The sequence below is a fragment of the Oncorhynchus nerka genome, linkage group LG9b (genome assembly GCF_034236695.1).
Source record: "Oncorhynchus nerka isolate Pitt River linkage group LG9b, Oner_Uvic_2.0, whole genome shotgun sequence".
Classification (NCBI taxonomy): domain Eukaryota; kingdom Metazoa; phylum Chordata; class Actinopteri; order Salmoniformes; family Salmonidae; genus Oncorhynchus; species Oncorhynchus nerka.
Genome location: NC_088424.1, coordinates 49171259 through 49184656, shown reverse-complemented (window position 1 = coordinate 49184656; position 13398 = coordinate 49171259). Strand labels below are relative to the sequence as shown.

At 48.3% G+C, this 13398-nt stretch overlaps 1 protein-coding gene across 1 annotated transcript; it reads right to left on the bottom strand.

Annotated features, from left to right (window-relative positions):
* Window positions 1–541: 541 nt before the first annotated feature.
* LOC135565732 (transmembrane protein 200A-like) lies at window positions 542–11779 on the bottom strand. The gene is made up of 4 exons (XM_065013644.1): window positions 11654–11779; window positions 11053–11325; window positions 10201–10683; window positions 542–1348 (listed from the first exon to the last, which is right to left on the bottom strand). Exons 1-4 carry the CDS (start codon window positions 11777–11779, stop codon window positions 542–544), a joined length of 1689 nt encoding a protein of 562 aa, XP_064869716.1.
* Window positions 11780–13398: the final 1619 nt, after the last annotated feature.

Sequence of the window (13398 nt, the reverse complement as noted above, 5' to 3'; positions counted from 1 at the left end):
TCTCTATCTCTCTGCCTCTGTCTCTGTCTCTCTGTCTCTGTGTCTCTGTCTCTCTCTCTGTCTCTATCTCTCTGCCTCTGTCTCTCTCTCTCTGTCTCTCTCTCTCTGTCTCTCCCTCACTCTCTCTCTCTCTCTCTCTCTGTCTCTCTCTCTGTCCCCCTCCCCTCTCTCTCTCTGTCTCTCTCTGTCTCTCTGTCTCTCTGTCTCTCTCTGTCCCTCTCTCTCTGTCCCTCTCTCTCCTTCTCCTTCTCCTTCTCTCTCTCTCTCCCTCTCCTTCTCCCTGATCTCCTTCTGGCTGCACCTTGACTCTAAAGGTCAGGTTTGATCCCTGTCTTCTACTGACTATGACATCCATCTACAATGATGAGACACAAAGAGATACAGTAGTTCTAGAGTTCTGTGTAGAGTTCTGTGTAGAGATCATTTGTTGTGAGTTCATTTGATTCTCCTCTCCTGAGTTCCTTTTGGCTGTACCTTGACTCTATTGGTCAGTTTTGATCACTGTCTAAAGAGATCGACATGACGATTGAGACAGATCTGTCTAGAGTTCTGTTAAAGAAGTGCTAAGGGTGACAGTCACCCTCTCTCTTTTTCCTTGAGCTGCTTCTGCTACCTCGTCTGCTACTACTTCTTCTTCCTGATTCGAGTCAGGCACACAGGAAGTCACTACATCTGGTACCTCGGAGGAATCTCCGTCCACGGTTTCCAGTTTGATGTATCCCTTACTGTTTGAGCGCTCCAGACGCGTACAGCTGAACCGACGAGCCCGGTCGCCTTGACGACAGACGGCCACGGTGATGCTGCATCGTCGTGCCGACTGGGGCTGGTCGACCCCTGGGCTGGAGAGGGAGTTGAGTGACAGGCGAGATCCCATCCCCGTCGTCGCTCTGAAAACGGGAGAAGGAGGGAACAGCCGGGGGCCCTGTGGGGTGAGGGTCTGTCCTTGTAGCGCCTCATCTGGTTCAGTTAGGGTCATGACGGTACCACCCTCATATTCCAGGGGATTCCTCAAGGTCCTTCTTGAAGAATCCTTCTCTTTAGTAGCCAGACATTGACTATAGGATTCGAGGGGATTCATCGAGGTCCTTCTTGAAGAATTATTCTCTGTATTATCCAGACTTTGACTATAACCTGCTACTTGCTCTTGCTCAATCCCATTTCCACTAAAATCCTTGACATCTGTGATCACTTCCTCCTCTCTCTCGGCCTGTCCCCCCTCCTGTCCCCCCTCCTGTCCCCCCTCCTCCACTGCACCGTTGTTAAGTGTGATGATCGGGAGGGTGAAGGCGTTAAAAGAAGAACTGACAATGGATGCTGTACCCTCCCACTGCCTGGGGTACGAGGCCTGCTCTGAGTCCCGCTGTCTGGGGTACGAAGCCTTCTCTGAGTCCCGCTGTCTGGGGTACGAGGCCTGCTCTGAGTCCCGCTGTCTGGGGTACGAAGCCTTCTCTGAGTCCCACTGCCTGAGGTACGAGGCCTGCTCTGAGTCCCGCTGTCTGGGGTACGAGGCCTGCTCTGAGTCCCGCTGTCTGGGGTACGAGGCCTGCTCTGAGTCCCACTGCCTGGGGTACGAGGCCTGCTCTGAGTACCACTGCCTGGGGTACGAGGCCTGCTCTGAGTCCCGCTGTCTGGGGTACGAGGCATGCTCTGAGTCCCACTGCCTGGGGTACGAGGCCTGCTCTGAGTCCCGCTGCCTGGGGTACGAGGCCTGCTCTGAGTCCCGCTGTCTGGGGTACGAAGCCTGCTCTGAGTCCCACTGCCTGGGGTACGAGGCCTGCTCTGAGTCCCGCTGTCTGGGGTACGAAGCCTGCTCTGAGTCCCACTGCCTGGGGTACGAGGCCTGCTCTGAGTCCCGCTGTCTGGGGTACGAGGCCTGCTCTGAGTCCCACTGCCTGGGGTACGAGTCCTGCTCTGAGTCCCACTGTCTGGGGTACGAGTCCAGCTCTGAGTCCCACTGTCTGGGGTAGGGTGTCTGCTCTGAACACCTGATTAGATTAGATAAAATAAGATTAGAAAACTTTATTTCAGGTAAATTCAATGCAGCTTTATTTATCCCCTCAGGGCGCCTGGTCCACCTGATTAAAACATGAAAACAGCATTAGTTTAGAATAGATTACAAAACTTTTATGTCCTCAATGAGGCAATGCATTTTGCAGCATACAAAAACAACATACAATGTAGCCTCGTTCGATCATCCGGATCATGCCAGAGCAAGAATGTGATATGCACACATCTATAAAAACAGAATCTGCACACATATCTCTACACATATTTAGAGGAACGGAATCTGATCTACACGCATTGAGAGGAACAGAATCTGATCTACACACATTGAGAGGAACAGAATCTGATCTACACACATCTAGAGGAACAGAATCTGATCTACACACATCTAGAGGAACAGAATCTGATCTACACACATCTAGAGGAACAGAATCTGATCTACACACATTGAGAGGAACAGAATCTGATCTACACACATTGAGAGGAACAGAATCTGATCTACACACATTGAGAGGAACAGAATCTGATCTACACACATTGAGAGGAACAGAATCTGATCTACACACATTGAGAGGAACAGAATCTGATCTACACACATTGAGAGGAACAGAATCTGATCTACACACATTGAGAGGAACCGAATCTGATCTACACACATCTAGAGGAACAGAATCTGATCTACACACATCTAGAGGAACAGAATCTGATCTACACACATCTAGAGGAACAGAATCTGATCTACACATATTGAGAGGAACAGAATCTGATCTACACACATTGAGAGGAACAGAATCTGATCTACACGTATTGAGAGGAACAGAATCTGATCTACACATATTGAGAGGAACAGAATCTGATCTACACATATTGAGAGGAACAGAATCTGATCTACACGTATTGAGAGGAACAGAATCTGATCTACACATATTGAGAGGAACAGAATCTGATCTACACATATTGAGAGGAACAGAATCTGATCTACACATATTGAGAGGAACAGAATCTGATCTACACGTATTGAGAGGAACATAATCTGATCTACACACATCTAGAGGAACAGAATCTGATCTACACACATCTAGAAGAACAGAATCTGATCTACACACATCTAGAGGAACATAATCTGATCTACACACATCTAGAGGAACAGAATCTGATCTACACATATTGAGAGGAACAGAATCTGATCTACACACATCTAGAGGAACAGAATCTGATCTACACACATCTAGAGGAACATAATCTGATCTACACACATCTAGAGGAACAGAATCTGATCTACACATATTGAGAGGAACAGAATCTAATCTACACGCATTGAGAGGAACAGAATCTGATCTACACACATCTAGAGGAACAGAATCTGATCTACACACATTGAGAGGAACAGAATCTGATCTACACGCATTGAGAAGAACAGAATCTGATCTACACACATCTAGAGGAACAGAATCTGATCTACACATATTGAGAGGAACAGAATCTGATCGACACACATCTAGAAGAACAGAATCTGATCTACACACATCTAGAAGAACAGAATCTGATCTACACACATCTAGAAGAACAGAATCTGATCTACACACATCTCGAGGAACATAATCTGATCTACACACATCTAGAGGAACAGAATCTGATCTACACACATCTAGAGGAACAGAATCTAATCTACACACATCTAGAGGAACAGAATCTGATCTACACATATTGAGAGCGTCAATTCCAAACCTTTTTTGTTCCTGGAACCACCAAATCACAGCCAAAAGCTCTTGAGGACCACAATTCCTGGAGTCTCGGAATTATACTGAACAAAAATATAAACGCAACATGTAAAGTATTGGTCCCATGTTTCATAAACTGAAATGAAAGATCCCAGAAATGTTTCATATGCACACAAAAAAACATTTATTTCAAATTTTGTCCACGAATTTGTTTACATCCCTGTTAGTGAGCATTTATCTTTGCAAAGATAACCCATTTTCTCTTTCGCCAAGATAATCCATCCACCTGACAGGTGTGGCATATCAAGAAGCTGATTAAACAGCATGATCATTACACAGGTGCACCTTGTGCTGGGGGCAATGAAAGGACACTATAAAATGTGCGGTTTTGTCACACAACACAATACCACAGATGTCTCAGGTTTGGAGGGAACGTGCAATTGACATGCTGACTGCAGGAATGTCCACCAGATAATTTAATGTTAATTTCTCTATCATAAGCCACCTCCAACGTCATTTTAGATCATTTGGCAGTACGTCCAACCAGCCTTACAATTGCAGGCCACGTGTAACCACACCAGCCTAGGTCCTCCACATCCGACTTCTTCACCTGCGGGATCGTCAGAGACCAGCCACCCAGAAAGCTGCTGAAACTGTGGGTTTGCACAACCGAAGAATTTCTGCACAAACTGTCAGAAACCATCTCAGGAATCTGAAAAACAACCCCACAGCATGATGCACTTGGCATTCAGGCCAAAAAGATTAATCTTGGTTTCATCGGACCAGAGAGTCCTTTATGTGCCTTTTGGCGAACTCCAAGCATGCTGTCATGTGCCTTTTACTGAGGAGTGGCTTCTGTCTGGCCACTCTACCATAAAGGCCTGATTGGTGGAGTGCTGCAGAGATGTTTGTCCTTCTGGAAGGTTCTCCCATTTCCACAGAGAAACTCTGGAGCTCTGTCAGTCACCATCGGGTTCTTGGTCACCTCCCTGACCAAGGCCCTTCTCACCCGATTGCTCAGTTTGGCTGGGCGGCCATCTCTAAGAAGAGTCTTGGTGGTTCCAAACTTCTTCCATATATGAATGAGGGAGGCCACTGTGTTCTTGGGCACCTTCAATACTGCAGACATTTTTTGGTACCCTTCCCCAGATCTGTGCCTCGACACAATCCTGTCTCGGAGCTCTAAGGACAATTCATTCAACCTTTGTTTTTGCTCTGACATGCACTGTCAAATGTAGGACCTTATATAGACATGTGTACCTTTCCAAATCATGTCCAATCAATTGAATTTACCACAAGTGGACTCCAAGTTGTAGAAACATCTCAAGGATGATCAATGTAAGCAGGATGCACTTGAGCTCAATTTCGAGTCTCATGGCAAAGGGTCTGAAAACTTAAGTAAATACGTTTATTATTATTATTTTCTATTATATAAAAATGTATAAAACCTGTTTTCCCTTTGTCATTATGGAGTATTGTGTGTAGATTGATGGGGAAAAACATGTATTTAATCAAATTTAGAAAAAGGCTGTAATGTAACAAAATGTGAAAAAAGTCAAGTGGTCTGAATATTTTCTGAATGTAAAATTACGTATAATACCATTAATATTCCACATTTGTATCATAAAAAAACACCAGTTATAAGAATGTGATCTTGAGTAATCAGGATGGTTGAACGAGGCTATAAAAAATATACAGAACCAGTCAAAAGTTTGGACACACCTACTCATTCAAGGGTTTTCTTTATTTTTTTTACTATTTTCTACATTGTAGAATAAGAGTGAAGACATCAAAACTACACATATAGAATCATGTAGTAACTATAAACATTTAGATTTTAGATTCTACCAAGTAGCCACCCTTTGCCTCGATGACAGCTTTGCACACTCTCGGCATTCTCTCAACCAGCATCATGAGGAATGCTTTTCCAACAGCCTTGAAGGAGTTCCCACATATTCTGAGCACAGCCTGAAGATGTGTTGGGTCATTATCCTGTTGAAAAACAAATGATAGTCCCACTAAGCACAAACCAGATGAGATGGCGTATCACTGCAGAATGCTGTGGTAGCCATGCTGGGTAAGTGTGTCTTGAATTCTAATTAAATCACAGACAGTGTCACCAGCAAAGCACCATCACACCTCCTCCTCCATGCTTCACGGTGGGAACCACACATGTGGAGGTCATCTGTTCACCTACTCTGCGTCTCACAAAGACACAGCGTTTGGAACCAAAAATCTCAAATTTGGACTCATCTGACCAAAGGACAGATTTCCACCAGTCTAATGTCCATTGCTTGTGTTTTTTGGCCCAAGCAGTCTCTTCATCTTATTGGTGTCCTCATGAGTGGCACAGCGGTCTAAGGCACTGCATTTCAGTACTAGACGCATCACTACAGAGCCTGGTTCAATCCTGGGCTGTATGGGAGTCCCATAGGGCGATTGGCCAAGCGTCGCCTGGGTTTGGCTGGGGAAGGCCGTCATTGTAAATAAGAATGTGTTCTTAACTGGCTTGCCTAGTTAAATAAAGGTTCAATAAAATAAAATAGTAGTGGCTTCTTTGCAGCAAGTCGACCATGAAGGCCTGATTCACACAGTCTCCTCTTCTTATTGGTGTCCTTTAGTAGTGGTTCTTTGCAGCAAGTCGACCATGAAGGCCTGATTCACACAGTCTCCTCTTCTTATTGGTGTCCTTTAGTAGTGGTTCTTTGCAGCAAGTCGACCATGAAGGCCTGATTCCCACAGTCTCCTCTGAACAGTTGATGTTGAGATGTATCTGTTACTTGAACTCTGTGAAGCATTTATTTGGGCTGCAATTTCTGTCGCTGGTAACTCTACTGAACTTATCCTCTGCAGCAGAGGTAACTCTGGGTTTTCCTTTCCTGTGGCGGTCCTCATGAGAGCCAGGTAACTCTGGGTTTTCCTTTCCTGTGGCGGTCCTCATGAGAGCCAGGTAACTCTGGGTTTTCCTTTCCTGTGGCGGTCCTCATGAGAGCCAGTTAACTCTGGGTCTTCCTTTCCTGTGGCGGTCCTCATGAGAGCCAGGTAACTCTGGGTCTTTCCTGTGGCGGCCCTCATGAGAGCCAGGTAACTCTGGTTCTTCCTTTCCTGTGGCGGTCCTCATGAGAGCCAGTTAACTCTGGGTCTTTCCTGTGGCGGTCCTCATGAGAGCCAGGTAACTCTGGGTCTTTCCTGTGGCGGTCCTCATGAGAGCCAGGTAACTCTGGGTTTTCCTTTCCTGTGGCGGTCCTCATGAGAGCCAGTTAACTCTGGGTCTTCCTTTCCTGTGGCGGTCCTCATGAGAGCCAGGTAACTCTGGGTTTTCCTTTCCTGTGGCGGTCCTCATGAGAGCCAGGTAACTCTGGGTTTTCCTTTCCTGTGGCGGTCCTCATGAGAGCCAGGTAACTCTGGGTCTTTCCTGTGGCGGTCCTCATGAGAGCCAGGTAACTCTGGGTCTTCCTTTCCTGTGGCGGTCCTCATGAGAGCCAGGTAACTCTGGGTCTTCCTTTCCTGTGGCGGTCCTCATGAGAGCCAGGTAACTCTGGGTCTCCCTTTCCTGTGGCGGTCCTCATGAGAGCCAGGTAACTCTGGGTTTTCCTTTCCTGTGGCGGTCCTCATGAGAGCCAGGTAACTCTGGGTTTTCCTTTCCTGTGGCGGTCCTCATGAGAGCCAGGTAACTCTGGGTTTTCCTTTCCTGTGGCGGTCCTCATGAGAGCCAGGTAACTCTGGGTTTTCCTTTCCTGTGGCGGTCCTCATGAGAGCCAGGTAACTCTGGGTTTTCCTTTCCTGTGGCGGTCCTCATGAGAGCCAGGTAACTCTGGGTCTTTCCTGTGGCGGTCCTCATGAGAGCCAGGTAACTCTGGGTTTTCCTTTCCTGTGGCGGTCCTCATGAGAGCCAGGTAACTCTGGGTCTTCCTTTCCTGTGGCGGTCCTCATGAGAGCCAGGTAACTCTGGGTCTTCCTTTCCTGTGGCGGTCCTCATGAGAGCCAGGTAACTCTGGGTCTTCCTTTCCTGTGGCAGTCCTCATGAGAGCCAGGTAACTCTGGGTCTTCCTTTCCTGTGGCGGTCCTCATGAGAGCCAGGTAACTCTGGGTTTTCCTTTCCTGTGGCGGTCCTCATGAGAGCCAGGTAACTCTGGGTCTTCCTTTCCTGTGGCGGTCCTCATGAGAGCCAGGTAACTCTGGGTTTTCCTTTCCTGTGGCGGTCCTCATGAGAGCCAGGTAACTCTGGGTTTTCCTTTCCTGTGGCGGTCCTCATGAGAGCCAGGTAACTCTGGGTCTTTCCTGTGGCGGTCCTCATGAGAGCCAGGTAACTCTGGGTCTTTCCTGTGGCGGTCCTCATGAGAGCCAGGTAACTCTGGGTCTTTCCTGTGGCGGTCCTCATGAGAGCCAGGTAACTCTGGGTCTTTCCTGTGGCGGTCCTCATGAGAGCCAGGTAACTCTGGGTCTTTCCTGTGGCGGTCCTCATGAGAGCCAGGTAACTCTGGGTTTTCCTTTCCTGTGGCGGTCCTCATGAGAGCCAGGTAACTCTGTGTTTTCCTTTCCTGTGGCGGTCCTCATGAGAGCCAGGTAACTCTGGGTCTTTCCTGTGGCGGTCCTCATGAGAGCCAGGTAACTCTGGGTCTTTCCTGTGGCGGTCCTCATGAGAGCCAGGTAACTCTGGGTCTTTCCTGTGGCGGTCCTCATGAGAGCCAGGTAACTCTGGGTCTTTCCTGTGGCGGTCCTCATGAGAGCCAGGTAACTCTGGGTCTTTCCTGTGGCGGTCCTCATGAGAGCCAGGTAACTCTGGGTCTTTCCTGTGGCGGTCCTCATGAGAGCCAGGTAACTCTGGGTTTTCCTTTCCTGTGGCGGTCCTCATGAGAGCCAGGTAACTCTGGGTTTTCCTTTCCTGTGGCGGTCCTCATGAGAGCCAGGTAACTCTGGGTCTTTCCTGTGGCGGTCCTCATGAGAGCCAGGTAACTCTGGGTCTTTCCTGTGGCGGTCCTCATGAGAGACCGTTTCATCGTAGCGGATGATGGTTTTCCAGACTGCACTTGAAGAAACTTTCAAAGGTCTTGACATTTTCGGGATTGACTGACCTTCATGACTTAAAGTAATGATTGACAGTTGTTTCTCTTTGCTTATTTGAGCTGTTCTTGCCATAAAATGGACTCTCTATTTTACCAAATAGGGCTATCTTCTGTATACCACCCATACCTTGTCACAACACAACTGATTGGCTCAAACGCAATAACAAGGAAATAAATTCCACAAATGAACTTTTAACAAGGCACACCTGCTAATTAAAATTCATTCCAGGTGACTAACTCATGAAGCTGGTTGAGAGACTGCCAAGTGTGTGCAAAGCTGTAGTCAAGGCTGGTGGCTACTTCGAAGAATCTCAAATATAAAATACATTTTCATTTGTTTAACACTTTTTTGTTTACTACATGATTCCATATGTGTTATTTCATAGTTTTGATGTCTTCACTATTATTCTACAATGTAGAAAATAGTAAAAAATAAAATAAATAAAAACTCTGGAATGAGTAGGTGTGTCACATTTTGACTGGTACTGTACATGCAGACAAAATCACACGTTTTAAAACAACAGACTTGTAGCTGCGCTTCTGGTCTCTGTAGATGCTAAACACACTTTCCGTGAACGTCTGGTTGTCTACTGTACCTGCGCTTCTGGTCTCTGTAGATGCTAAACACACTTTCCGTGAACGTCTGGTTGTCTACTGTACCTGCGCTTCTGGTCTCTGTAGATGCTAAACACACTTTCCGTGAACGTCTGGTTGTCTACTGTACCTGCGCTTCTGGTCTCTGTAGATGCTAATCACACTTTCCGTGAACGTCTGGTTGTCTACTGTACCTGCGCTTCTGGTCTCTGTAGATGCTAAACACACTTTCCGTGAACGTCTGGTTGTCTACTGTACCTGCGCTTCTGGTCTCTGTAGATGCTAAACACACTTTCCGTGAACGTCTGGTTGTCTACTGTACCTGCGCTTCTGGTCTCTGTAGATGCTAAACACACTTTCCGTGAACGTCTGGTTGTCTACTGTACCTGCGCTTCTGGTCTCTGTAGATGCTAAACACACTTTCCGTGAACGTCTGGTTGTCTACTGTACCTGCGCTTCTGGTCTCTGTAGATGCTAAACACACTTTCCGTGAACGTCTGGTTGTCTACTGTACCTGCGCTTCTGGTCTCTGTAGATGCTAAACACACTTTCCGTGAACGTCTGGTTGTCTACTGTACCTGCGCTTCTGGTCTCTGTAGATGCTAAACACACTTTCCGTGAACGTCTGGTTGTCTACTGTACCTGCGCTTCTGGTCTCTGTAGATGCTAAACACACTTTCCGTGAACGTCTGGTTGTCTACTGTACCTGCGCTTCTGGTCTCTGTAGATGCTAAACACACTTTCCGTGAACGTCTGGTTGTCTACTGTACCTGCGCTTCTGGTCTCTGTAGATGCTAAACACACTTTCCGTGAACGTCTGGTTGTCTACTGTACCTGCGCTTCTGGTCTCTGTAGATGCTAAACACACTTTCCGTGAACGTCTGGTTGTCTCTGGACCAGCTCCGCTGCCGACCCGCCCTTGACAGTCGTCTGTACTGCTGCTCACTGCTACCTATCTCCCCCTGGTGGCTTGACACGGTAGTGGAGGGCCAAGGACTGTGCTCTAGCATCTTGCCAGGATGGAACGAACCCGAGTTTATGTCCACACTGCCCCTGGACGGCACATAGTTCACCAGTCCGTTAATCGGCGAGTAGTCCTTGGTCCGTGTGCTGTGGAGGTCGATGACCGTGGAGTAGATATCTCTGAGGTTGATGACTTTGGTCTTCTGGTCTCTGTTCTCGTGAAGCACGGCGTTAGCGCAGATGAAGAGGAAGATGCCAATCCCCATCACTAAGGGCCCAAACACCTTCAAGTTGTCTGAGTAGAGGTAGCTGTCCAGGAACTCAGACAGAAACCCCTCTGAGGGAGGACGAGGACTTGTCGACACAGATACAGATTCATTCATAACATCACTCGTCTGATTTGTCAACTCAGCACTCGTCTGATTTGTCAACTCAGCACTCGTCTGGTTGGTCAACTCCCCAACAGTCTGGTTGGTCAACTCAGCACTCGTCTGGTTGGTCAACTCCCCAACAGTCTGGTTGGTCAACTCCCCAACAGTCTGGTTGGTCAACTCCCCAACAGTCTGGTTGGTCAACTCCCCAACAGTCTGGTTGGTCAACTTCCCAACAGTCTGGTTGGTCAACTCCCCAACAGTCTGGTTGGTCAACTTCCCAACAGTCTGGTTGGTCAACTCCCCAACAGTCTGGTTGGTCAACTCCTCAACAGTCTGGTTGGTCAACTCCCCAACAGTCTGGTTGGCTGTGTTGTTATCCTTGTTATTGTTCCAGGTGACAGACACCAGGGGGCTCTTGGAGTAGCTCATCCTGCCATTGTCTCTCCGCTCCTCCCCTGGTGATACCCCGGATGCATACCCCTGGCTGTGGCCTTCATGTGGCCAGTAGCCCAGTACAGCCATGGCTATCCCCAGCATCAACACCACTACCCCCACCGCAGCCACCAGCCCAGATGGGGAACACAGGTTGAGTTTCCCCTTCACCTGAATTCATTAAAGATACAGACAGAACATCATTACTATGTTAGCTTCTGGAACATCTAAGGATGCGTCCCAATAATCTCTCCTTCCTCCTTAAAAGTGTGCACTTGTTCACTACCTCCCACAAATGTAAAAGTATTTAAAAGTTTTAGGCTAGAGGGAGTTTCCATGTACCAGTAATTTCCTTTCAAATCCATGAAGAGAAGTGAAGACGACAACTGCACATATTAGGAGAAAGGAGAGATTATTGGGATGTAACCTAAGATAAAACCAGATAAAATACAACAGAGCATTATGGGTACTGTAGTTTGTAGTTCATCACGCTACCCACCACTACCACATCATTCCTCTTCTTCCTCTCTGCTTGTTTCCTCTTCCTCTGGTTCTCAGCGTGGTTCTTAGATCGCTGGGAGTCTTGGCGCCGGTTCATACGCAGCAGGCCGCCCGTGGCGATCATGGCGACGATTTGATTGGACAACGGGCTTGTCAATCAACCTGGAGGAGAGTCAGGGGGAGGGAGGGGAGTCAGTTGTATTGAATTAAAACAAAAACACAGAAACAGTGACTTTGTTCTCTGAAGGTTAAAATGTAGTTCCTCAATAGGATGGATACATCCTGAACACCACCACAAAATGCATCTAAAAACAATATGGATGGATAGAATGAGTCCTGAAAACGGTATTGCTTAGACAGAGAACCACGAGGATGTTAAATTAAGAACACATTCTTATTTTCAATGACGGCCTAGGAACAGTGGGTTAACTGCCTTGTTTAGGGGCAGAACAACAGATTTTTACCTTGTCAGCTCGGGGGATTTGATCTTGCAGCCTTTCGGTTACAAGTCCAACGCTCTAACCACTAGACTACCTGCCGCCCCTACACTCTAACCACTAGGCTACCTACCGCCCCTACACTCTAACCACTAGGCTACCTGCCGCCCCTACACTCTAACCACTAGTCTACCTGCCGCCCCTCCACTCTAACCACTAGTCTACCTGCCTCCCCTACACTCTAACCACTAGGCTACCTACCGCCCCTACACTCTAACCACTAGGCTACCTGCCTCCTCTACACTCTAACCACTAGGCTACCTGCCTCCCCTACACTCTAACCACTAGGCTACCTGCCCCCCCTACACTCTAACCACTAGGCTACCTGCCCCCCCTACACTCTAACCAATAGGCTACCTGCCGCCCCTACACTCTAACCACTAGGCTACCTGCATCCCCCCTCTAACCACTAGGTTACCTGCCGCCCCTACACTCGAACCACAAGGCTACCTGCCGTCCCTACACTCTAACCACTAGGCTACCTGCCGCCCCTACACTCTAACCACTAGGCTACCTGCCGTCCCTACACTCTAACCACTAGGCTACCTGCCGCCCCTACACTCTAACCAGTAGGCTACCTGCCGCCCCTACACTCTAACCACTAGGCTACCTGCCGACCCTACACTCTAACCACTAGGCTACCTGCCGCCCCTACACTCTAACCACTAGGCTACCTGCCGCCCCTACACTCTAACCACTAGGCTACCTGCCGTCCCTACACTCTAACCACTAGGGTACCTGCCGACCCACAATCTAACCACTAGGCTACCTGCTGCCCCTACACTCTAACCACTAGGCTACCTGCCGCCCCACACTCTAACCACTAGGGTACTTGCCGCCCCTACACTCTAACCACTAGGCTACCTGCCGCCCACACACTCTAACCACTAGTCTACCCTGCAGCCCCTACACTCTAACCACTAGGCTACCTGCCGACCCTACACTCTAACCACTAGGCTACCTGCTGGCCCTCAACTCTAACCACTAGGCTACCTGCCGCCCCCACACTCTAACCACTAGGCTACCCTGCAGCCCCTACACTCTAACCACTAGGCTACCTGCCGACCCTACACTCTAACCACTAGGCTACCTGCCTCCTCTACACTCTAACCACTAGGCTACCTGCCTCCCCTACACTCTAACCACTAGGGTACTTGCCGCCCCTACACTCTAACCACTAGGCTACCTGCCTCCCCTACACTCTAACCACTAGGGTACTTGCCGCCCCTACACTCTAACCACTAGG

Coding starts and splice junctions, on each gene's coding strand:
- LOC135565732 (XM_065013644.1), bottom strand. CDS start 11,779: ATGATCGCCACGGGCGGCCTGCTGCGTATGAACCGGCGCCAAGACTCC. Junction 10,684..11,052: donor GGGAGTTGACCAACCAGACT/GTTGAGGAGTTG, acceptor CCTCCCTCAGAG/GGGTTTCTGTCTGAGTTCCT. Junction 1,349..10,200: donor GGTACAGTAGACAACCAGAC/GTTCACGGAAAG, acceptor CGGGACTCAGAG/CAGGCCTCGTACCCCAGGCA.